This window comes from Schistocerca americana, chromosome 7 (assembly GCF_021461395.2).
Source record: "Schistocerca americana isolate TAMUIC-IGC-003095 chromosome 7, iqSchAmer2.1, whole genome shotgun sequence".
Lineage (NCBI taxonomy): Eukaryota > Metazoa > Arthropoda > Insecta > Orthoptera > Acrididae > Schistocerca > Schistocerca americana.
In genome coordinates, this window is record NC_060125.1 from 489,445,822 (window position 1) to 489,473,591 (window position 27,770).

The following is a 27,770-nucleotide window of genomic DNA, read 5'->3' on the forward strand; positions in this document are numbered from 1 at the left end:
ACTTTCATGGTTATTATGGCAAAGATAAATTAAACGAGCAAAAATTAAATAATTTATGTCAAAACATTGATGGATACTACAGCCTGAGATCGAACTAGTAGTAAAAACTATTGTTTGTTACGTATAGCTTGTAATTTGTTGAATTCTTTGTCATCTTCGAGACTGAGTTTTGTACTACAAGGGGCGTTTGAAAAGTCCGTGCAAAAATAAAAACTGCTTACGTGTTTGGGGTAAACCTTTTTTATTTTTCGACATAGTCTCCCTATAGACTTAAACTCTTCGTCCAACGCTGTTCTAATTTGTTGATCCGTTCCGAATAATAGGAATTGTCCTAGTCTGCAAAATAACTATAAGTTGCTTGAATCGCCTCCTCGTCTGAATAAAATCTTTGTCCCGGCAACCATTTCTTCAAATTGGGGAACAAATAGTAGCCCGAGGGAGCCAAGTCTGGATAACAGGGGAGATGTGAAACGAGTTGGAATCCTATTTCCAATAATTTTGCGACCACAACTGCTGAGGTGTGTGCTGGTGCATTGTTGTGAAGGAAAAGGGCTTTTTTGCGGTTCAATCGCCGGCGTTTCTCTTGCAGCTCGGTTTTCACACGGTCCAATAACGATGAATAATATGCACCTGTAATAGTTTTACCCGTTTCCAGACAGTCGATGAGGATTACCCCTTGCGAATCCCAAAAGACAGTCTCCATAACCTTTCCCGCCTTTTTGGGTGCAGAAAACCCATTATTTAGATTGTTGTTTGGTCTCAGGAGTATAGTAATGTATCCATGTTTCATCCACAGTGACAAAACGACGCTTAAAGTCCTGCGGATTCATCCTGAACAGCTGCGAACCATCCTTGCAACACTTCACACGATTCCGTTTTTGGTCAAGCGTGAGCAATTGCGGAACCCATCTTGCGGATAGCCTTCTCGTGTTCAAATGTTTACGAAAAATATTATGTACCCGTTCATTCGAGATGCCCACAGCACTAGCAATCTCACGCACCTTAACTCTTTTACCATCCATCACCATATTATGAATTTTATCAATGATTTCTGGAGTCGTAACCTCCACTGGGCGTCCAGAACGTTCAGCCTGACTTGTGCCCATATGGCCACTCCGAAAATTTTGAAACCACTTATAAACTGTCCTGATCGAAGGTGCAGAGTCACCTTAATGTTTATCAAACTTCTCTTTAGTCTCCTGAGGCGTTTTGTCTTTCATAAAGTAATGTTTAATCACCACACGAAATTCTTTTTCGTCCATTTTTTGACAATCACCCGACTTTCTTGATTCACACCAATACCAGACACAAAGAAATAGACCAATATGGCTGAAACTTGGTGTGCGTTCTTTCCAAAGATGCTACTAACTAAACATGACCTTGATACGCGCCGATTGTACCAACTCTCGGACTTTGCACGGACTTTTAAAACGCCCCTCGTACTTTACTCTCAGAAAGTTAGCTGAGCAGTTTTAAAAGTGATGTAAAAATACAAATGCTTTTACTGACAAGTTATTTTTAAGGGGGGAGAGGGGGGCGGGGTGGGAGGGGGACTCTGGGCCTGCCCTAACCTACCTTTCCCTGCTTAACAACTGCTTACGTTAGTAGCCAACCGGTGGCGACTGGGAGCGCAGGCCAGTGAAGGAGCACTGAGATTGCGGCCCCCTGCGACGGCGAATGCAGAAGCCTGGAGTCTCATGGGCCGCATATATTTAGCAGCATGCGGAAGCCTCGGCCGCGGCGTGGAACGTTGACTCCTCGAGCAGCAACACGCCACGCCTTTCTGGGTCGCGTAGCCGCTAAGTTTGTGCGAGGTCCGGCAGATGCTCTGACTCCTCGGCTTTCTCCAGGCTGAATGCTGAATGAGTTCCACTTCTCTGGCGAAGACTTCGCTCATTAAAAGGGGTCACTGAATTGTTTCTAATGTACTGATGTTCTTGAGCTTCCGCAGAATTTTATCCAATAGCGGGAAAATACTAAAATTACCTTATTCGGTGAGACTGAAAACGTGTCGTCCCCTAATCACTAATATTTGGCTGTGAGTATACAAATAATTATATCTCAAACGACTGACAATTATCCACTTATAACTCTTAAAGTAGATTATTCATTGGAAGAATCCTAAGGAAATGCAATCCGAAAACAAAGGAAGTAGGTTACAGTACGCTTGCTCGCCCATTGCTTGAATACTGCTCACCAGTGTGGGATCCGTATCGGAAAGGGTTGATAGAAGAGATAGAGAAGATCCAACGGAGAGCAGCGCGGTTCGTTACAGGATCATTTAGTAATCGCAAAAGCGTTACGGAGATGATTGATAAACTCCAGTGGAAGACTTCGCAAGACAGACGCTCAGTAGCTCGGCAGGGGCTTTTGTTGAAGTTTCGAGAACATACCTTCACCGAGGAGTCAAGCAGTATATTGCTCCCTCCTACTTATATCTCGCGAAGAGACCATGAGGATAAAATCAGAGAGATTAGAGCCCACACAGAGGCATACCGACAATCTTTCTTTTCACGAATAATACGAGACTGGAATAGAAGGGAGAACCGATAGAGGTACTCAAAGTACCCTCCGCCACACACCGTCAGGTGGCTTGCGGAGTATGGCTGTAGATGTAGATACTTTGACATCAAAACTGTATTCATGATTGAACAGTGCATGCAATTTTTTTTTCATATTATCAGTATGAATATGGATGCACTTTGTTGTGTGCATTCTCATTGACTGAAGTGGAATTGTCTTCAGTAATGACTCCCGCTTCGAAATGCTCCCGATGACCAGCTAAGACGTGTCAGTAGACGCCCTGGAAAGTTGTGGAATACCAGCCTGACAGTCGCCCACCATATGGCCCAAGACTAACTGTTTTTTCATTTCACAGCAGAGCCCCTTTGCTTGTCATCCGCGACATCCTTAGAGCATAGAGGTACATCGACGATATTCTACTCCCCGTTTTGTTGCCCTTCATGGCAAGCCATCCTGCGCTTACATTTCAGCAAATTGATCCCCGCATACATATGGCGAGAGTTTCTGCTGCTTGTCTTCGCGTTTGCCAAATCCTGCCTTGACCAGCAAGCTCGCCAGATCTCTCCCCAATTGAGGACGTGTGTAGCGTTATGGAGAGCGACCTACAATCAGCTCGGGATTTTGACAATCTAACGCACCAATTGGACAGAATTTGGCACGATATCTTCAGGAGGACATCTAACAACTTTGTCAATCAATGTGCGAGCTAACATCCCAAAGATGTTCGGGCTCACATGCGGTTCCCCTTCATCGAAATGTCTTGGCTCAAACTCGTCTAGGGGCTGAACGGCACGTGTCGCATTACACACCCTAAATTAGACACTTGTGACCCTTTGGTTAAATTGTCTGGCTGGTGGCAAGTTTGCGAAATACAAAGTTTATATAACATATAATAACAGTAATATAACATCGGCAACCAAATTAACGACCCATAAGTGATGTAGGCCACACAGTTGCAATTTGGTTAGAATAATGTTTATTCAGATAGAAAACCAATAGAGAAAGTGGTCGTATTTAGAATTACTATTACACTCTAGCGCATATCCATTTGACACAGTTCGATCATTCACAATTCATCGCGAAACACAATACTCCACCTCGATATATACACAAAGAGGTAAGAGTTCACTCCAGGTGCGCGGCTGCTCACCGCTCAGAGACTAAGTCCCACGATACCACATAAGGCGAAATTTTCTAAGTCGTTTTCATTTGCTGGCTACCTAAAGACCGTCCGCACGCTTTCGCGTCTCCACCAGCACTGTACCCTATGGTGTCTCCAGCCGAACTGCCCTTTTTCGCGTCTCCATCCGAACTGTCTTGCTATCTCGACCAGAACTGCCTTCTGCCCGTCTCCGGCCGCGTTTCCCGCGCGCCGAACATCTTCGCTGAACTGACCAGTGCAGTTCCCTATCCTGAAGCCGTACATCTGATTGGCTACAGCTTATTCTACATTATTTTACATTTTAACATATTTAAATAATCAAAGCTTGACCACTTTCGCGTTCTAAATTAAGTAACAATAATATCCATTGTTAAATTCTTTTACAGAAAACCACTACAATTACTTTCTTAACTTCGAAAGCCACGGCCAGTAGCCGTGCACCAATGTGCTTTCTGATAAATAAATAAATATATAAATAAATAACGAAAGTAACTATTATGTGGTAAACTTTACATCAAATATTCTATTACCTAACGATTCAATAAAGTGTCATGCTGTCATCGTTCAATATGTTTTGTGTGGAGGAAATGATGATCTGACGCTTAACTGAAAAAACCGATAATTTAAATTTACTATATCTTTTAAACAAATAAAGTTACAGAGTTGATATTTACAACTTCTGTTTTTTTAGGGATGCGCTTCTATATGAAATGTCGATCGTTATGATCGACCTAAGCGATCAGATTTTAGCATTCAGTCTTTGTTACAAAACTTGTTAATTACACTTTAACAGTAAATCCTAAACTATTACAGATATGAACAATATTCAAGTTTTATTGGGATTAGCATGAAAATTTATGAAGGATAGTAGATTAAAATTACCGTGGCTTCGTTCTCTGAATTACTACAGAATTAAATAGTTTTCATAAATGTTTCCCTTTATGGTCGATCGCAACAAACGGCTTCTATTGGGTTTCCCTAAGACGTAGGTTCTCGTCTGTCTCACTCGCACACTACAGCTCTTAGACCTCAATAGACAATAGACGTCTATGAGTTTCCCCATCTCGTGGTGAATCTGCGCCCTTTGTGGCACCCGGTCCTGGACGACAGGGTTCGTTTCACAATTCCTGAAGGCTGACTCTTTTGGCCATATGCTTCAATGAGAGCGAAATGCTCGTTGACTCATAAATGCCAAGCAGGATAACCGCCTCTATAAGGGCCAGAAATTGACCAAAACGTTATTGACTTGCTCAGTTTGTGAAGCTCTTCCTCTTGAATAAATCAACCAACTTTTTTGAAATTGTACGCATTTGTTTGTCCGTACATGTACGTCACAATCGCATAATTCCTTGTAGGAGCGTACTTTTTCTTTTTTTTTTTTTTTTTAGATTATGTTATCCATACAACGCTGTGAAGTCGATTGTGATGTATGTTTATTTTATTAATGGAGCAGGCTCCCCGTATATACTGGTATGTGTAGTGTCGGCTTTAATATTTTTAAACTGTATATTATGTTGTTAAAAAATTTTATCAGGCTCTTTCTTTTTCTGCGTGTTTACAGATCTGAAGATGGTTGTTATACACGATTTAAATTAGACATCATGTTTTAATTGTCTAATGTAAATTGCGGTCTAGCCAGTAAAGTTTTTTGTATATTTTTTTTAAATTTAATAAATCTGAAGTTATGTAGTCTTATGATCGCATCCAGAGTAACCAATAGTTATGAAATATAGATGGAAACTAGTCACGAAAAGTTTGTTATATTCCAATAATGTTAGACTGAAATTGAAATTAGAAATCTTAAATGTAAGAATTCAGAAAGGTTTAGAAAATCCTGTTGGATATCAATGAAAATAACTAATAAAAAAATTACGGTCTAATGTTCCACGAAGTGGGGCTACAGGGAACAAACGTTCAAAAAATACTTACCCGAGTTTCGTGACATTATTACGGTTCTTCTGCTTGTGAAACTTCGTGTTTGATCACATTAATGGAATTATTACATTATTTCGATGATTTCTATTTTTAAAGTTGATTAGGCGAATAAAATGTGTTTCGAAAGCTACATTTTTTGAGTTGGTTGGAAAAAGGTAACCCAGGTCCAGCATTCGACTGGATGAATGCAAGAACACTCCCCAAACCACCCTCAAATTGACCAGCAGAACTGCCTTTTAACAGACTATGACTGGCTCCAATGCAGTCCTCGTCTCTTCAGTTTCTCACATTATTGTGCAGTCAGGGCAAATGGACTGCCAGTATTCGTAGGTCTATGACGCCATTTACAGCTATGTTGCACCTCATACAGTTTGAGAAGGTCCCACTCCCTGGAAAGAACCTTTTTTAGACCTTGAAATATTGCACTTTTTTCCCTCTCTTGTATCACAGAAAAGGGTATTACCTTTTTTTCGGATCGTTTACTTAGCCTCCAGGGTACACACCTACGGTATACCATGGCCGTATTTTTCAGAGAACATTACAGTAACTCTGCCATGTCAAACCACGACGGGTCTTCTTCGTCCACTGAAAACGCTGAACCACTGTTCTGGTACTACTGTGCAGCCAAGAGAGGAGGTATTCTCAGGGCAACTGGGGAACAGATAACGGGCGCGTATATTGATGCCGTTGTAATCCGCGTGCCAGAATATCTACGAGTTCGACAAAGGCTGGCCGCGCGGTTTGAAGCGTCATGTCACGGGCTGAGCGGCCCCTCCCGTCGGAGGTTCAAGTCCTCCCTCGGGCGTGGGTGTGTGTGTGTGTTGTTCTTAGCATAAACTAATTTAAGTTAGTTTAAGTAGTGTGTAAGTCTAGGGACCGATGACCAAAGCAGTTTGGTCCCTTAGGAATTCACACACATTTGAACATTTTTGATAAAGGCTGTATGAGGAATTGAGAGAGAAAAGATTAAACACACTATTTCGGCAAGGTTCTGTAAAGTTACAAGTCCGTTTTGACAGCGCCGATATTGCTACCGCACCTACGAATGGAAATAATTTGTGGTGAGCAGTGTGACAACCAAAAAAATTCAACGTGCATAGTGACTGCTCAAGTCATAGTATTGCTCTTAGAGCTCAACATTGTTAAACTTGCATAACAGTAGAGTCGCTGATAACACTGAGTTGATGGCTGGGTGTTGTGTGCTGTCCTTAGGTTAGTTAGGTTTAAGTAGTTCTAAGTTCTAGGGGACTTATGACCACAGCAGTTGAGTCCCATAGTGCTCAGAGCCATTTTTGATAACACTGAGCAATATGATATTTGATGTATGTAAAATTTTTGCTGTTCCTGAAATACTTTTTGTGCTGATTTTAGATCTGTTATTGGTTTTTTTCTATCACGAACAGTTTCTTTACAAATCAAGTAAAGTCATTTTCATTTGAACCCAAGCTCCACAGAGCGAAATTTTATTACAAATAAGCTGATTCTATTTTAGTGAGGTGCAATAGACGACCACACTTAGTACGCCCATCTGGCGGTGTTGACATGCTGTAGCGTTGTGAGGATATATTTTTTGCTGTGACGCGTACTTTTGCAGTTTCTTAGAAATGAGCTCCCAGAATTGTCTGAATAGCCCAAACGTATTCTGTTGTGTTTCTGCTAGCTACATAATTGCTAAGAAATTAATAATTTCGTAAAAAGTGTCTACTCCGCAGCTTTGGTATAAGGCTTGGTGACAAAGACAAAAGTTCAGCACGCACTAGGTATGCCGTGCATGTTCTGAGGCACTGAGACTATAAAAAAATTGGAAAAAATAGGAAGAAGAATGCAATGTCTATTGCAATTCCCATGATTTGCAGGGAGCCACAAAATCATGTATATTAGTGCTATTTTTGTATGGCTAATATTGAAGATCATAACGCAAAAAGTAAGAAAGTACAAAATATACTAACATTTCTTCGGCCTTGCGACCAGATACGCTTAACGAATCTCTCGCTGTTACAATTTGACCAATCATTCTTGAATATTTGTAACGGGAGAGCAGCTCAGAAAATAAAAGCGATGATGATGATGATTACAAGCCGGAAGAAGAGTCTGCACCAGAATTATTAAGTCAAAACGAAATTAATGATATGTGGCAAAAGACGCTGCCCAACAGCTTGGATCAAGATTGAAAGCAAAACATCTTCTACTAGACAAAGTACCATTCTTTTGGTACAGGAAAGGAAAAAGGATTTGGTAAAATTTTTAGGGAAGAAATCCGTATCATTTTTCGTCACGATGTTGAGGGTTTATCGCATTTATTTAAAGTCACTTATGCTCCAAGTCAGTGAAGGTTGTTTATAGACTCGTCAAAATGTAGCCTAAAAAGTGTACTTTTACATAACGGAAATTTGTTTCCCTCATTACCTGTCTCGCCCCGTGTCAGAAAGAACTCAATACAGTGAAATCAGCAAAGTGAAACTAAATTGTTATGCGTGTGTTGTGTTTTTGTAATAATTAGTAGCATTTGAAGTGAACATTTACTATAGTCTACCCCAATGCAATATGTAGCGATTCTCTAGAACGTTACAAAATTATTTATTTTTAATACAATTTAAAAAATTCCCTGTCAGAAAAAAGAGATTTCGAATAAAACGTCAGAGGTGATTCGTACAAAAATCTGACGTGATAAAAAAAAAAAAACAAATTTGATTCGAAATCAGAAAGAAAAATACTTAAAATATCATCTTATACGCATTAAATATCACTCCAAAAGTTTTAAAATGTGGCATAGTGTAATTATTGCTAGAAATGAGTGAGAATTCTGCATCGAGTAAATTGCCTGTACCCAGATTCCAGCAGAGGGCGAATGTCCCACCGTGCCCTCCCTCCCCCACCCCCACCCTTTCGCTTGCGGACATACATACCGATGACGGTCAAAATAATTGAAAGCCCTTCCTGTAGAACAGATAGTTTTACAGTGTTGGTCCTAGCGAACAGTCGTTTGAACACATTTCTGCTATCGCAATCGTTTCCTATATAGCAAGCTCCGATCATACGGGTTAATGCGGACCTGAGACAGCATGGATAACGAAAAATACGGATAATCCAAAATTAGCAGCAGCTTGAGTTCGAGAGGCTAAAGTTAATGTGGGTCCCTTCCAGCCCAACTTAACCAGCGTTGTAAATCCGCTGCGGAAGAAAACTGTTCTGTCTGATGTACCGGTAACTGAAGAATCCATCGCGAAAAGCATCAGTTGCGTCTCTGTTAAAACTAAGTTTCTCGCACTTAACTGCAGTGTCTCGAATTCTGTAGCGATGTTTTTAAATTGAATCAGCCATCTTGATAAAGCGTTGAATTTTCCCTCAGTCTTAATGGTTTTCATGAAACTCCTCTGCTTTCTCTATTAACAGCGGACCTGATACAGAAACGTCTGGCCCCATCTGCTGGAACAAAAAAGTAGTGCTCCATATAGCTTCGCGTACAATGAAGTTTTCTAGCACTTAACGCTGTGTAGGTCCAGATTGCCTGCCAGCTTTAATTGCAAATGTAACTGTGAAGGGAATCATCTCAGAAGAAAACCTGAATAATTCTCTAAACGAGACTCAAACTCGCGACCTTTGACTCTCGCGGGCACTGGCGGAAATAAGCACTGTGGAGGGGTCGTGAGTCGTGCTTGAGTAGATCAGTTGGTAGAGCACTTGCTGGTGAAAGGCAAAGATCCCGAGTTCGAGTTTCGGTACGGCATATAGTTTTAAGTTTCATATCAGCGCACACTCCGCTTCAGAGCGAAACTTTCATTCGTGAATAATTCTCCCTTGCCGTCGGATTCAAGTGATCAGGAAACCTATATCTTCTAGGGAAAGTGCTAGGTAAACATACAATCAGGAAATCGTCTGCGAACGACTTAAAAGAATACAGTCCCCACATTTACCTGAAGATCTACATTGATATCGGTGTCTATACTCTGAAAACCGATGTGAAGTGCGTGACAGAGGGTACGTCCCATTGTACTACGTAGTTGTTAATCTCCCGTTCCATTCACATGCGCAGCGCTAGAAAGGTGGATGTTTAAGTGTCTCTGTGCTCGCTGTGATCAATTTCATTTGGTTTTCGCGATCCCTTTGGGAGCGATACGTCGGGCGTTATAATCTACACACATCAAAAAAAGTTTCGCATCACCCGTTCCCAGAACTCCTGAAGATAGACGTTGACTGTGGATACAGACACAGTCCCTTTGACTGTTCAGAGATGTCACTAAACCCGTCCAAAGATGTAAACAACCATGCATGAGCAGCACCTATTAGACGGAGGGGGTCTGACAGCCGATCAGTTCCTTCCACCAGGAAGGAGGTACACGGCATGTTTTGTCTGTAGTTCAACCATGCCTAGACGGTCAATACCGCGGTTCAATCGCGTCCGCATTGTTACTTTCTGCCAGGAAGTGCTCTCAACAAGGGAAGCTGTCCAGGCGTCTCCGAGTGAACCAAAGCGATGTTGTTCGGACATGGAGGAGATACAGAGGAACTGTCGACGACATGCGTCGCTCAGGCTGCCCGAGGGCTACTACTGCAGTGGATGACCGCTACCTACGGATTATGGCTCGGAGGAACCCTGACAACAACGCCACCATGTTGAATAATGCTTTTCGTGCAGCCACAGGACGTCGTGTTACGACTGAAACCGAGCGCAATAGGCTGTATGGTGCGCAACTTCACTACCGACGTCCATCTTCGCAACCACTGCACCACGCAGCGCGGTACAGATGGGCCCAACGACATGCCGAATGGACCGCTCAGGATTGGCATCAGGTTCTCTTCACCGATGAGTGTCGCATATGCTTTCAACCAGACATCGTCGGAGACGTGTTTGGAGGCAACCCGATCAGGCTGAACGCCTTAGACACACTGTCCAGTGTGTGCAGCAATGGTAGTTCTCTGCTGTTTTGGGGTGACATTAAGATGGACCGACATACGCCTTGGTGGTCATGGAAGGCTCCGTAACGGCTGTACGATACGTGAATGCCATCCTCCTATAGATAGTGCAACCATATCGGCAGCATATTGAAGAGGCATTCGTCTTCATGGACGACAATCCGCGCCCCCGTCGTGCACATCTTTGTGAATACTTCCTTCAGGATAACTGCATAGCTCGACTAGAGTGGCCAGCATGTTCTTCAGACATGAACCCTATCGAACATGCGTGGGATAGATTGAAAAGGGCAGTTTATGGACGATTTGACCCACCAACCACTCTGAGGGATCTACGCCGAATCGCCGTTGAGGAGTGGGACAATCTGGACCAACAGTGCCTTGATGAACTTGTGGATAGTATGCCACGACGAATACAGGCATGCATCAGTGCAAGAGGGCTTGCTACTGGGTATTAGAGGTATCGGTGTATACAGCAGTCAGGACCAGCATCTCTCAAGGTCTCGCTGTATGGTGGTACAACATGTGTGGTTTTCATGAGCAGTAAAACGGGCGGAAATGATGTTTATGTTGATCTCTATTCCAGTTTTCTGTACAGGTTCCGGAACTCTCGAAACCGAGGTGATGCAAAACTTTTTTTGATGTGTGTATTTCTAGATCCATCAGTTTACGTTGGTTCTATAAACTTTCAAGATAGATTTTCACGAGATGGTCTTCAAGCTTCCGTCAGTTCAGTTCTTTCCGCGTATTTGTGACATTCTCCCAGTAGTCAAACTAACCCGTCGCCATTCGTGCTGCCTTCCTTTCTATCGTTCAATATCCCCTGTTAGACCTATTTGATACGGGACCCACATAATTGAGCGTTCCAAAATGGCTCGCACGAATATTTTGTATGCAGTCTTCTTTGTAGACGAATTGTTTTTCCCTAGTATTCTACCAATGGACCGTAATCTGCCCCCTGTTCTACCTACAACTGAGCCTGTCTGATCATTCTATTTCATATCCCGACAAATTTTTACACCTTGGTATTTGTATGAATTGACCGGTTTCATCTGTGACTTGTTGATGTTATAGTCATAGGATATTACGTTTTTTCGTTTTTTAAGTGCAGAATTTTACATTTCTGAAAATTTAAAGCAAGTTGCCAACCTCCGTATCAGTAAAATCTTATAAAGATCAGACTGAACATTTGCGCAGTTTCTTTCAGGCAATACCTTTTTATAGATAAATGCATCATCTGAAAAGAGTGTGAGGTTCTCATTGATACTGTCTGCAAACTCACTAACATAAACACGAACAGCAAGTGTCCCAATACACTTCCCTGGGGCACTACCGAAATTACTGTGAGATCTATCGATGACTCTCCAAGATATCTTGCTGCGTCCTCCTTACAAAAAAATCCTCAAACCAGACCCAAATTTCGCATGACCCCCCCCCCCCCCCCAATATGATTGTGCTTTTTATAATAAGCATAGCAGTGGTACCGATTCAAAGGCTTTTCGCAAATCGAGATACACTATATGCTTTACTGCGTTGATCCATAGCTATCAGTATATGATCGATGTTTTCGCAATCCTTGATGGCGGGCATGAAGGAGATCATTCTTTTCGAGATACCTCATTACGTTTGAGCTCAGAATATGTTCTAAGATTCTATAACAAATGGATGTCAAAGGGCACTGATCTGTAGTTTTGTGGATCACTTTTGCTCCTCTTCTTGTATACGGGTGTGACCTGTGCTTCCTTGCAACTAGTGGGCACGGTCTTTTGTTCGACGAATCTACGGTGAATTATAAATGAAACAAGGGCTAATTCCCTATGGAGTCTGCTAGAGTTCCATTGGGTGGTGGACCTTTGTTGAATTTTTACTATTTCAACTTTCTCCACGTGACTGACACTCATTGGTACGAGGACATTTGAAAATCTAGTGAGGAACATTTGCAATAGACGCCACAGTTTTCGTGTTATTCAAGAAAAATATAAAAAAATCACCTTAAACGCCCCCCCACCCCCCACCCACCCACCTATACGCTTACACACACCGGAGGGGAATTTTTAGTATGTTGTTCAGGACATTCCCAGCTACTGCCGTTCAAATATTTACGACTATACTATTCTCCCCTAACTTTTCGTCATCGACTGGACTAATATATATGGGGGAAACAATTTGGCTAATGCTTTAAACACCTTGCTATCGTAGTTAAAACCGACTTCGAAACAGACAACTAAACTGCACATTTTCACAGCACACCATTTTCTTTCTGCAGTCGGTTTTAACAGAAAACCTGTACATTATTTTTTAAATATATAGCCTTTGTCAGCCAGAATGTTTATTAGAGTATCGTGTAAAAAACTGGCTAGTTTCTAAGTTCTATAGCAAGCAATGTATATAGACCAGATGTTGATTTTGTTTACGGCATCGATAAATACAACCACAAAAGGTGAACGATATAGATTTTCTTTACAGTGTTGGCGACAACAACAACAACAAAACATGAATGTGCTGCTTTAAATGTAATTTAACTAACCTCACTCGACATCGGTATCTTCATCATAGAAAATTCCACGTGCAGTGTCGCCTCGCAAGGAAGATTTTTACCACGCATGCACAAATTGTGGAAGTACAGGTACTGAAAAATGTATAGTTCGTCTCGATCATCTCGTCGGCCTTCTCTTTTGACAGACGAATTCAAGGATTTCGACGAACACTCCGTGATCTGTGTGTGAACCGATAGAGCTTCAGAAGACATGTATTCCACTGGATGGTTCAAAAATTCGTGTTCAAACCCTTCTTTCTTCAAACTATTGTACGACTCCCAGGCGTCGGTAATATCCTTGGTTCCAGGCAAGATAAAGTGCTTAATAATAAGTATTAAATTTCGTTTATCTCTCGAATCCACTTAAACTATGAAACACTTCCGACACTCACCATCCATACATCCAAACGATATTTGCACAGTTTCGTTCTTCATAAGTCGACCCTTACAGTATGTTCTAGTTCTGATTCGAGATTCATCTATTTCTGCGACCTTGTTTATATAAGTAGCCATTAGTCGCAATTATATAACATATCCCACGACAAAAACATGAGCCGGCCGGTGTGACCGAGCGGTTCTAGGCGCTTCAGTCTGGAACCGCACGACCGCTACGGTCGCAGGTTCGAATCCTGTCTCGGGCATGGATGTGTGTGATGTCCTTGGGTTATTTAGGTTTAAGTAGTTCTAAGTTCTAGGGGACTGATGACCTCAGATGTTAAGTCCCATAGTGCTCAGAGCCATTTGAGCCAACAAAAACAATAGCAATAGCAAACAGCTAAAAAAATGGCTCTGAACACTATGGGACTTAACATCTGAGGTCATCAGTCCCCTAGAACTACTGAAACCTAACTAATCTAAGGACATCACACACACACCCATGGCCGACGCAGGATTCGAACCTGCGACCGTAGCAGCAGCGCGGTTCCGAACTGAAGCGCCTAGAACCGCTTGGTCACCGCGGCCGGCTAGCAGACAGTGTTAGTGAATAATCTAGTTTCTGAAGCAGTGTTTTCCTGTTCATATTCTTTAACCTAGCAAGAAACCAGAATGATACTTTACTATATCGTTATTTACATGAGTCGAGCCACGTGTTTTTCCTTAGTGTAGCTCTTTCGCGACATTTCTTATAATATCACTGAAATGGGAAGTCGACGTCGCTTGTATTTGCACCGAGTTAGACACACACTACAATCCAAGCAGTTCTTAATGTCATCAGCCGGCAGCAGATGGTATTCCCAACAGAACTTAAATAATTTTGAACAGTGTTTAGTCTTGGAATTACTCCATGTAAGAGAAATACAAGTTGCAACCGCTAAGCGGCTAGCATGTGTACATAAATCGATATCTGCCACCTTGACAGTTGCACGTTCAATATATATCATCGTGTTAATTATCGCAGTCTGACATAATAGTCGCGAATCTCGCCTCATTTTTATTACACACTGCAACTGCAGCTCGCCAAGTGGCCAGAAAGTTTGGCGAGCCCTTAAGAGAGCGTTAGCGAATTGTAATCGTTTATATTGATATACAGTATAGACTCGTTTTTACAAACGGGAGCATCTGCAGTGCAATAATTTGCAGCAACAAGAAGAAAAAGGTACCAAATTTGTCACTTTTTAGGTTTACTAATGATCCTAGGAGGTGTGAGCCGCTACATTACAAAAGTTTATTTACGATTTCTTCACTACACTTCCAGTCAAATCAGTGAACGTGGAACATGGGAAACGTGTAAGGAATGCAATACCTACATTATTGATCGTAGCAGATAAGCTACCACAACTGTAGCTGCAGGAAAAACCACGCAGACGTGATAATAAATGAACAAAAGCAATAGATCAGACTAAGAACAGCCGACCAGTTGCAAAGGATAAAGTAATCTTTACCTAGGTTTCAATAGATATAAATCTATCTTCTTCAGAAGACGGCAGTATTATAACAACATGAAGTGATATGTCCTTATCGTTTAGGCAAACAAATAAAATTTGTTTGACAAACCCTGTTGTCAGGGCTATATTTTATATGATTAATGTAACTATGCAGATGTTTGCCTAAACGATAAGGACATATCACTTCATGTTGTTATAATACTGCCGTCTTCTGAAGAAGATAGATTTATATCTATTGAAACCTAGGTAAAGATTACTTTATCCTTTGCAACTGGTCGGCTGTTCTTGGTCTGATTTACGTGGAACCATTGCTGTAGCGCAGCTATGTTTAAAGTACTGAAAAGCAATAGAACTGCTTCCAAACACAGAATAAACCAATTCCACAACTGTTACTGCATTTGAGCCACAAACGGCAAGAATATTCAACACATTCGCTTTTGAAACAAAAGTAATTAGTTACATTTTCAAAATATTTATGTGTTAGGGAGTCGGGTGAAGTGTGAAACTGTGCAAAACATTAGGCTCCCTACAAAGTAGTTACACGTCAAGGAAAACGCTTGTCATTATCAAAACAGACAACAAAAGAAATATATTCTTCCCACCCATAAAATATATGTTTATATTTTCTTGTTTTCCGTTGAGTATTCGAAAGTATTTCTTCATGGTTAAGTAGTAGCGTATTTCGCTGAATCATGGAGATTCGGCTGTTTTTACATGTATTTCATGATCATTCATGTCTCTCTATAACTTACTAATGCAGAGTACGCAAAAATTGTAATAACTATTTCGCTAATTAATTAGAAAAATAATTATAAATAAATTATGATTTTACGGCTGCTTTCTCACCTTTTAGGGCCCTACCGTTGCACCAACTGTCAGACGGTGACAATTTTCACAGCAGTAAGTGTCGCGGCTGTATGTGATAGACTATGGTAATTACTATGGCTGTATTTGAAGACGACTCGATCTATTCGAACAATATACGTCACAGTTCGGGAAAACTCGGGTTCTGTTCGATCTTTTGACCGGCCTGTGATCTAGTGACTTTTATTGGTACTATCCACTGAGGTAAAAAAAGACGGGAGGTGGCATTACAGACTTACGCTGTACGTTGTTTTGAAGCCAGAATGAGCACCATTTTAAGTAACCCAAAACATTAGCAGTCTCCTGTTTTCGAGTGCTTCTTGTTAATTATGAAGAACAATGAAGCTGTTTTTGTCGGTTTGCTAAAGAAATTTGGCTTTTATTAATCTTTTCCGCTTAGGCAGTAAATTTATTTGAAGTGAAGTGTTTAATTCCACACTATTGGACAGCTTCAACTGTTCGCCATTTCAAGTGCACGTTTTCATCTTCTAGCGCGTAGGGCATAATAAAGAACCAAATTAAGATAGTACAGTACTGGTACTCCGCCGGCAGGTGTGGCCGAGCGGTTCTAGGCGCTTCAGTCTGGAACCGCACGACCGCTACGGTCGCAGGTTCGAATCCTGCCTCGGGCATGGATGTGTGTGATGTTCTTAGGTTAGTTAGGTTTAAGTAGTTCTAAGTTCTAGGGGACTGATGACCTCAGATGTTAAGTCCCATAGTGCTCAGAGCCATTTGAACCATTTTTGAAGTACTGGTACTCCAAGAAAATTTACATCCCGAAAACCACAATGAAAAGCTTAATATCAGGTCGAGGCCTAATTATTGAGAATCTGGACATACGAATGTGCACTTTAAGGCGAATTATGAATTGTAGTATGTTCTGGAAATTCGGACGCTCTTGGAGTATCCTCTGATGTCTTGTTTCTTTAATGACATAATGCAAGATCTTTTAATATTTTACAATTACGAACGTACGGGCTTCCTACGTCATCGTAGCTGCGCAAGCGCGGTGACGCCTCTTATCTGGCAACTGCTGAACCGAATCTATTTTTAACAGGTCGCGGGAAAGTGTTGCGAATTGTGGTTTGAAAAGCGTTATTTTCAAAGTAAATTTCCTTTTACGCAAGATGAATTATGTGAGAGAATGTACGATGAATTCTTAAATCACAGAACGTTTGACTCTCGTTTAAAAATTAACTCTTTGATGAAGAATTTCGAGCCCAGAAGATCAGAGATTTATGTCGGTATTAAAAATTATACTTGCATATTTGTGTGGTGTATCTTACAATGTAACGCGCGAAAATTATCAATATTTATATGTGAAAGCTTAGCTCTCTTGCAGCTTATTAATCTTCAATACAAATATTATATGCGAAAGCTTTGCTTTTCTAGCAGCAACACTATGTATATTAATTTAAACCATTAACTTTTCCTGCTTGTGTGTTCGGGCTACGTAACTTTGATGTTGCTATCGGCTGACTACATCACGTGTCCTATGCTCTGAATATCCGCTGTCATCCGTTGGCGAGATCACGTGACTTAAGTCATGATAGGTTTACAAAAACCATGACAAAAACGCATCGTAGTGTCGATTTCAATGTTTCAGAAGCATGCGGAGTTTGGTGGAATTCGAATTTATACTTTCGTAATACGAAAGTATCCAGCGTACATGTTGCTTCACATCAAAGATCCTATGCTCTGAATATCCGCTGTCATCCGCTGGCGAGATCACGTGACTTAAGCTATGATAGGTTTACAAAAACGCATCGCAATGTCGATTTCAATGTTTCAGAAGCATGCGTTGTTTGGTGGAATTCGAATTTATACTTTCGTAATACGAAAGTATCCAGCGTACATGTTGCTTCACATCAAAGATCTTTCCAAAACGTGGTTTTTCCCCCTGAGTTTCGTCTTCTAAAGTGTCGGGAAATTCTAGGCCACTGTATAAAACCATAACCATTCAAAGGATTGATAAGTTTTACAGTTCCGAGGGAAAGTATAATCTCACTTAAAACGGAAAAATTTTATTTTCACCCGGGAGAAAGTGTATTTTTAATCGGGAGATATGGGAAAAATCCGGAAGTTTTTTTTCTTTGTCCGCTTAGACACCCTGATGTGATGGTTACAGTGTTTGAAGCTATGCTTACATTGTTTGAAGTTCAGCTACAAACCATTTCAGATATTTTACAAAGTAGATGAGCTGATCTACATTTAAATCTACATCTATACTCTGCAAACCACCGTGAGGTGCATGGCAGAGGTTACGTCCCATTGTAACAGTTATTAGGGTTTCTTCCTGTTCCATTCACATATGCAGCATGGGCAGAATGAGTTTTTGAATGCCTCTGTGCATGCAGTAATTATTCTAATCTTCTCTTCACAATCCCTACGTGAACGGTACATAGGGGTGTTGTAATATATTCCTGGAGCAATCTTTTAAAGGTGGTTCTTGAAACTTTGTTAATAGACTTTCTCATGATAATTTATATCCATCTTCAAGAGTCTTCCAATTCAGTTCCTCCAGTATATCTATGACATTCTCCCATGGATTAAACAAACCTGTGACCATGCATACTGCCCTTCTCTGTATATGTTCAATGCCTGCCGTTGGTCCGGTTGGGTATGACTTTTACAGACTTGAGTAATATTCCAGACCTGGTCGCATGAGTGATCTATAAGCAGTCTCCTTTGTAGATTGACGCCACTTCCTCAGTATTCTACCAAAAAACTGAAACTACCACCTGCTTTACCCACGAGTGAACCTATGTCATCATTCCATTTAATATCTCTACAAAGCATTACACCTAGGTATTTGTATGAGTTGGCTGATTCCAACAGTGACTCATTGATGTTATGGTCATAGGATAGTATTTTTTTCATTTTTTGAAGTGCTAAATCTATGAACATTTAAAGAAAGTTGCCAATCTTAGCGCCAGCCTGAAATCTTATCAATATCTGGCAATATGTATGCAGTTCTTTCAGGTAGTACTTCATTATAGATAAGTGCATCATGTGCAAGAAGTCTGGGGTTACTATTAACATTATCAGCAAGGTCATTAATATACACCATGAACAGCAGGGGTCCCATTACACTTTCCTGCGGCACACCCAAAGTTACTTCTACATCTGATGATGACTCTCCATCCAAGATAACCTGTTGCATTCTCTGTAACGAAAAGTCATCAGTCCAGTCACAATTTCACTTGATGCCCCATATGATTGTACTTTTGACTATAAACATAGGTGTGCTACTGAGTCAAATGCTTTTTGAAAATCAAGAAATACAGCAATGGTGCGCACTGGTGGTTAACAATGAGTCTGAGAGGAACCCTGCTTATGAATCTTGAGCAGACCATATAGGCTGGATGGTCTGGCAGTTTGATGTATATCTCATCTACTAACAGCAGTGACAATTCATGTTAGTTATCTTTAGTATTAAGCCCTACCCTTCCTTGTTGACTGTGAAGCCAACCAAACATTCTTCCTCAAGCAAAAGGTGTACCATTTATTACCAGGTCTTCGTCATTCACCAGCCATGGCTGGACAGATTGCGTGAAAGTTACAATCAAGTGATTTACAATATAATGAATTACAGAATAACATCTAAACTTTATACAGGAAATGTATATAGACTATGTCATGTTCATTGTGTCCATTCGCTTTCTTCACAGTCGAAGAATTCTTGGACTGAGTATAGTGGGCATTGTTTTAAGTCTGCAGCAATTTGTTTCTTGAAGTTGTCGAGCTTCAGGGTCTGCAGTTCAACAGGTAGTTCGTTGAACATCCTCACAGTGGTAACCGGAAAACTGCCTCTTGTTTTGGACACTCAGCAGGTTGGTAGATTTATGTCTTCTTTGCTACGAGTATTATGTTTATGGATGTTATGCCTCTTGCTGTAGGTGTCTAGGTTTTCTCTTATGTGGATGAGGCATAATAATACATTCTCTTCCTGGGAGAGATTCATTAGAAATTGTTCTAGTCTTCTTCTTCTTCCTCTTCTTCTTCTTCTTCTTTTTCTTCTTCTGCTTCCTTCTCCCAGCACCTTCCTGCTGGAGCGGGTTCCGGTTTTTGGTTCAGTGCACTTAATTTTTTTTTTTTTTTTTTTTTTTTTTTTTTTTTTTTTTTTTTTTTTTTCTAATGCTTCCTGTGGATTTACACTTCTTTATCTTCAAGCTGCATTTGTAGTGTGCAGCCAACATAATTTAGGTGTTCCACATTGTCTCTGGCTTTCAACAATGAGACAATAGGCTGAGATGATAACTGAAATGTGTTGTGTCCATACCAACAAAATCTCCATTCTTGCATCATATCATTGATTGCAGCCACAGTAGCTAGTTGACGAATCATTCTACAGTTGATTTGTTAATTGGAGAAACGTCTAACGATTTTCTCAATATCCACATTTCTATGACACATGAGTGCTCAGCTCTTCTAGGTGTGGGCCAACACTTGACACCATAGAATGCACCTGGACTCTCCATTGTATGGTATATCTTTGATTTTTAGGTGTATAGACATCTTCTTATCAACAAAGAACACCTTTGACATCTCTGAATCATGTCCAGGTCACTCTGATTCTTGCTCACACATCCTCATTCACATAGCCATCACTCTGTATTTGAGAACATAGTTATTGGAATGTATCCACCTTGGCAAGAGGAGCTCCATTAATTTGTATAGTTCCAGGAGATGAAACCTTTCTGAGGTACTTAGTCTTTCGGATCTTTAAACAGACGCCAAATCTTTGTAGATGATCATACCATGTTTTGACTTGTGTTTCAAAATCTTCACTGGTGTCTTCCGCAAGTGTCACATTATTTGCATATAGCGTTGTCTGCAATAGATTTTCTGTAAGTTGCACATTAGGGTATCCACAACAGTAACAGAGAGCAGTGTCAGTCAGCTGTGCAGAGCATCACACCTGTCTGGTAGTGTTTTTGTATTGCAGTTTTGCCCAGTGTATATAAGTGTCAGGAACTTGAAGAGTGTGAAGAGCATCCCAAGTCATCTGATGTACTCGATCAAATGCCCTCTTATTCTTAAAAATGGCAATATGTAGTAACCGTATTTCTTGTGGAATTTCTCCATCAGCTGGCACACAGCAAAGCTTGCAACTATCCTGCCACATCCCTTCACAAACCCACATTAATTTATTGACACTTGCATTACTTTCTGAAGCCCGTCATCTATTACACTTATGCTATCTAATATTGACCACTGTCATGCGGTTGGAGTGAAGTTGAATCCTTTAATCAGTACAAAACCACAGCGATCATCCAATTCCTTACTTTCCACCATGCTGTGAGCGTTATCAATCTCCAAAACTACTTGACTGTGAGTTTAAGATACAAAATTGCTACATAGTTTAGCTGTCACCCTACACATAATGGTATGCTACTTGGCTGGCATTTCTGCGTCTACCCATTCTCATACAGACAATGACAAGGATGAAGACAAAAACAGCCTGTTAGCATTAGCATTAGGTTCATTCTTTGTTTGCCATATTTAATGTCTCACAAAGATGTGACTGGCCTTTCCTAAAATTTTATCCACTGCAGAAGGTTGACTAAGGCACTTAACTACAGCAAAGTGAAGAATTACCTCTTTGTCTCAAGACAAGAGGGTTTTAAAAATGGTAAAGAACTCAGCAGTTGTGAATAGCAGTTGCCTGATTCCTCTAACAGCTGCACCCTGCACATTATGTTTTCCTCATAGAGGAAAGTTAGGTTATTTGCCCATAGGAATGTGAGTTCACAGTGTGTCTTCCGTCCAAAAGACTGCAGCTGACCATAGAAGATAGAATATGGCTTTCGTAGAACAAGAATAAGATTACTCAGCAATTTTTTTTTCAGCCATGCCACTCAAACTTCATGATTGTGCAGGAGGCAACAGCAGCAGACACTATTTTTAATGAAGCACTGTTGGTAAATTCTTCATTTGTGTGGCCACCGTGTTATAGTTGCTTTACAATTTTAAATACCTTTAACACTTCTTGTGCAGGCAGGACCTGTGTGCACGTGTTAATGCATGCAGTACATTGGGAGTGGCACACGTCGCCGGCATGTGCCAGCCTGAACGCAGCTGCAGTGTCAACGAGGACAACGGTCTCACTGTCGCACACACCATTGCACATGAGCTCGGACACAAGTAAGCCTTGGCCCACTGTGGCCTGTGGCCAGCAGTAAACTACTATCGCACCCAGGAAGACCTCTCCAGATCAGTAACATCAGGTGCCTGCTGTCCGCAGCTTTGGCATGTACCACGACTCCGAGAGCATGGGCTGTGAACGCGGCGATGGCCACACCATGCACGTGATGACTCCCAGCTTCGAGTCGGATAGCGTCGACGTCTCGTGGTCGGAGTGCAGCCGCAGAGACATCACTGCATTCCTTGAGTAAGTTTCTGGCAATGCAGCACAAAGCATATTCTGCAGAAACCACACTGTTAATAAATTTAAATGGCAGTATCAAGACTTCAGTGAAAACTGAGCCACAGTGTGGGACACAATACAGCATTATGATGACTTGACACTGTCATTCTCTGACCTATGCACATGGTATGTCAGACATGTGATCGCACTGTGTAAATAACAGTGATGAGGTTTCATTATTTACAGTGTCGTATTTGATTTTTTATCTAGATTATGTTCAGGAATAGAAGGGGTATGTAGAACCCTGTGTCATCAAATGTGGTTCATTCCACAAAAACTTTGAGAAGCACTGAAAATGAAATATTGACAACTCATTAATAGTTGTACAAGTTATTCCCAGTGCCTTCTGAACTCATATAAGACACTTGTCCACTCAAGACTTAACATTCACGTTTCATAAAGAAAAACTTTCAAATTAAATAACTATAACTGTAGTCTCCCTTCTGAGTCTACTAGGCTCACACCAGATGATCTTTAATTTACTCAGCAAGGAACTGTGAAGAGAAATATAACCCACAGCTGTTTGTCAGTTATCTACCAAGTTACAGAAAAGAAAAATTATCTGGTTAAGACAAATTATAATCAAAGGCTCCATAAAAATTGAAATAACTACTGTGATTTTTGAAAAAGTGAGTGCCTATAGGGAAAAAGTTTACCATGAGCACCATGCTTCCTAAAATCAAACAAGTCATACTTCCAGACAATTAGTAAGAGAAGTAATTTGTCCTATGAGGTTACAGTTGTTGTTGTTGTGGTCTTCAGTCATGATACTGGTTTGATCCAGCTCTCCATGCTGCTCTATCCTGTGCAAGCTGCTTCATCTCCCAGTATGTACTGCAACCTACATCCTTCTGAATCTGCTTAGTGTATTCAGCTCTTGGTCTCCCTCTACGATTTTTACCCTCCACGCTGCCCTCCAATACTAAATTGGTGATTCCTCGATGCATCAGAACATGTCTTAACAACCTATCCATTCTTCTAGTCAAGTTGTGCCACAAACTCCTCTTCTACCCAGTTCTATTCAATACCTCCTCATTAGTTATATGATCTACCCATCTAATATTCAGCATTCTTCTGTAGCACATTTCGAAAGCTTCTATTCTCTTCCTGTCCGAACTATTTATCGTCCATGTTTCACTTCTATACATGGCTACACTCCATACAAATACTCTCAGAAACGACTTCCTGACAGTTAAATCTATACTCGATGTTAACAAATTTCTCTTCTTCAGTAACACTTTCCTTGCCATTGTCAGTCTACATTTTATATCCTCTCTACTCTGACCATCATCAATTATTTTGCTCCCCAAATAGAAAAACTCCTTTACTACTTAAAGCGTCTCATTCCCTAATCTAATTCCCTCAGCATCACCCAAGTTAACTCGACTACATTCCATTATCCTCGTTACAGAGTAACATAAAATTCCAGCTATTACTATAATTCTTCTCATGAATGTATAAAATTAAGTTATTAACAGTAAAAAGTCCATAATCAATTTTTATAGATGTTCAAGGTTGATCATAGTATTTGTGCAAAACTTACAACTCACAAATGAAAGAAACAACATATGCTACCTTCTGTACATACCTTTCTTTGTTTCAAAACTGATATAGTGCACGCACAAAGCTCTCTGGGCTAGGAGGGGGAAAAAGAAAAATAGAGAGAAAGAAAGAAAGATTGTGAGTTTGTGTCCAGTAATACTGATATAGAGCAGTAGCTTGATAGTAATTGAAGGCAAGTGACTTGCATAAAGTTATTTAACACAAGTGGGTACATTATAACAAAAATCATTGCACATAATCTTTGGTTGTTAGACAAGTGTATCTGAAGCTGAAATTTATCAAAACCAACAGAATAGTTCAAAGCCTGCACAGATTGATCAGGAGCCTCCAGGAGATATGAACCTAAGAGAAGAACAGGCCATATTATAATTTCTCATTACAGTAGGAAAAGTTAAACACATCAAATAAAAATTGGAAATGTCTGGAGTGACCACCATTAATTTACATTTTTAACTTTCATTTATTAATATTTTTTTCAATTTCTACATTGTTTCCAGCTTGTTCAAAATGTTTCTACTGTAGTTTAGTTATTTTTAATATAGGACAGTTACTGAAACATGTGGATGAAATTCATAGAACTTTTAAGTTTATTTATGTTTATATGTAGTATATTTTTGTACTTGGAAGTAACGGGGAGATTTAACATTTTGTTTTTTAGATAGCATAAAGTAGATGTTAAATCCTGATAATATATGTGTACCTAACACAGTTCCATGTTTATACTTATATCATGAGATTTTAATTTCATTGTATTCCTAACTTAAAAAAGTTAATTAGTAAACAATTGTATGAATGTTCACATTCTGTAGTAGATATGTGCAGCTTAATGTTCATTAATATGTGCAGCAAAGGGTTAGGCAGCTGTCTTGAAGATGAACCAACACAGCAGGATTACACCTATCCAGATGTTCCAACTGGTGCTATCTACAGTGTGGAGCAGCAGTGCGATCTTATGTTCTCCACACATAATGCTACTCTGTGTTCAGCAACTCTCGAGGAGGTAATATTAGGGGAGTTTTTGTTAATTTTTTAAAAAAAGCAGATTAACAAAAAATAAACTACTGAAGCCAACTTCTCTACTTTTTGTGTTTCTATTTTCCCACTCTTATTTTAGCTTCACAACAAATTAACTTCAACTTATATTTTATCTTTATCGTAAACAATAGTGATGTCTAACTGTGAGGCAGATTTAACGAAGAAGCTACAGAAAGCCTGAATGCAAATGAGAGAAGGAAGAATTCCTCCACTCTGTACTAAGAATGAACCAGACATCTAGGATCAAGGATGGAGATTTATACTATGCATGTAAAGGACAAGGAGATGAAAACACTTCTTTCACTCTAGCTGAGTTTGTATTTCATCTCTGACAAACATAACTTCACATTTAAACACATTAGTACACAAGATGGTGCCGTGCATTTTGGGACTGAATAGTTGTGTTCTTGGTACAGTTAGAAACACAGAAAATGTTACAAATGTAGGCAGACTGTGAAATAAAAATCAAGATAAGTGGTAAATTATATTTATGCACAAAATTGCTGAATATGATTTTATATTGCAGAAAAAGCAATATTAACATAGATCCACTGAAAATGCAAGAGGTTTGAACATTTCATTGGCTCACATAACAACAGAGTAGCAAGTATTTTTGCTACATAAATACAAATACAAATGTTTTATTCTACCTTTGAGCATATTTACATGCAGTTGGTGTCATCAGTGTTAACACACTAATAATAATAATATAAACTTCGACAGGGCGGATGTCATTAACTACAATATAATAACCCAAGATGGGTACAATACATATTTATGCAAATGTCAATAACAACAAGAAGTTTCCTAACAGATCGTAATTACAAGGTAAATTAACTACATAGTTCAGTGAATGACAAATAAATAATCAGACAGATAATTAACAATAAGTACATGAAACAATAATAAAATAGTTTCACACTGTGCCATATGTATAGTTTGCAGTTAATTTAGTGTTCATTCTCATAAGGAAAGTGGGTCACTTGTCAGATACTCAAGGAACTCTTGAGCAGAGTAAATTGCTTTACTTTTCATCCAACTTGAAGGACTAGTTTTAACTTTATTTAGTAGCACTGTGTAGGCATTTTCAGGTAATTTGTTGAAGTGACAGGACCAAGATATTTGTAACTGTCATGTGTCTTTGCAAGCCTAGCATATGACATATTAATTGTATGTCCACTTCTTATGTTATGGTCATACACTGCCCTCTTTAAGTCAAATTTGCTCAGATTCTCTTTAGCAGAGACAGTGCAGTTATACAAGGTGTACAACTTTGCTTCCACAGATTGCTGATAGGTGGCGACAATGGTAAGTAGCGGTTGAAAGAAACAGATCACAGACATCAGGCAGTTAGCCTGGACCTTGGTCAACATAACCTCATTCAAACATTAGTTGATTTGTGCCTGCATCATAAAGTTGTTCTTGATTGCAAATGTCATTTTATGAGCCTAATTCTCATTATTTGCAGTAGGTGTTACTGTTTTGTTTCAATATGAAGAAAGCAGCGACTGAGTCTGATCGAATGCTCTCAAGTACGTATGGTATGGATGCTGTTAGTGAAAGAACGTGTCGTGGGTGGTTTCAACACTTCAAGAATGGTGATTTTAATGTTGTAGACTGGCATAGTGGTGGAAGAGAGAAAGTTTTTGAAGATGCAGGATTGGAGATATTTCTGAGCGAAGACTCACATCAAACTCAAGAAGAATTGGCACTATTAGTGGGAGTGACACAGGAAGCCATTTCAAAACGTCTCAAGGCTACGGGCATGATTCAGAAAGAAGGAACTTGGGTCCCATGTAAGCTGAAACCATGAGACGTTGAACGGAGTTTGTGCCTCAGAGGCAAAAACGGACGGGATTTCTGCATCGCATTGTGACTGGGGACGAAAAATGGGTTCATTACGATAACCCTAAATGCAAAAAATCATGGGGATATCCTGGCCATGCTTTCATGTTGATGGCCAAACCAAATATTCACGGCTCCAAGATCATGCTGTGCATTTGGTGGGAACAGCTCAGCATCATGTGCTATGAGGCATTAAAATCAAGTGAAACAGTCACAGGTGCTCCTTATCAAAATCAATTAATGCGTTTGAGCAGAGCATTAAAAGACAAATGGCCACAATACAGCGAGAGCCACGATAAAGTGATTTTGCAGCACAACAACGCTCGACCCCACATTGCAAAAGAGGTCAAAACATACTTGGAAAAGTTAAAATGGGAAGTCCTACCCCACCTGCCATATTCTCCAGACGTTGTTCCCTCTGACTATCACCTGTTTAGATCAATGGTGCATGGCCTGGCTGACCAACACTTCCGATCTCATGAAGAAGTCACAAATTGGATTGATTCATTGATCGCTTCAAAAGATGAACAAGTTTTCCGATGCAGGATTCGTACACTGCCCAAAAGATGGGGGAAAGTAGTGGCCAGTGATGGATAATACTTTGAATGATATAGGTGTAACCAATTTGTTTGATTAAAGCCTCAAATGTTGGGGAAAAATGGCAGAAGCAAAGTTGTACACCTTATAAATATACAGGCCAGGCACTGTCATTATATTTAGTTTCTTAAAATAATCTTGACATCACTCATATGGGCATTTAGCATCAACAGGCCCATGTCACTAAGTTCGGCTGGTAACCTCTTCTCCTGACAAATAAAAGTTTATTCACAGTGCTTGCATCATTTGTTCCTGGAAGAGCAGAAAGCAGACTGACTACGTGCTAACTTATGACTCGTTCTTGAAATAAACTTATCACAAAATGCAAATGTTCTCACTATTAGAGTCATATACTCTTTAAAGTTGCTTCTGTTTCTATTATAAGCTGATTTTAAATATATTCGTTACATTTTATGCATTTGTTAGTGAATGACCTGGTTACACAAATTACAAACTAAAAACCTGAATTCTGAAGTTGAGCCT

At 40.1% G+C, this 27,770-nt stretch overlaps 1 protein-coding gene across 1 annotated transcript in view; it reads left to right on the forward strand.

The window, feature by feature from the left end:
• The window catches only part of LOC124623036 (A disintegrin and metalloproteinase with thrombospondin motifs 7-like), a 280,175-nt gene that overhangs the window by 119,223 nt on the left and 133,182 nt on the right, over window positions 1-27,770 (forward strand). Inside the window, exons 4-6 of the mRNA XM_047148829.1 lie at window positions 21,818-21,964; window positions 22,065-22,211; window positions 24,657-24,810. Of these exons, the coding sequence (XP_047004785.1) occupies window positions 21,818-21,964; window positions 22,065-22,211; window positions 24,657-24,810 (448 nt within the window). The remainder of the gene's footprint in view (window positions 1-21,817; window positions 21,965-22,064; window positions 22,212-24,656; window positions 24,811-27,770) is intronic.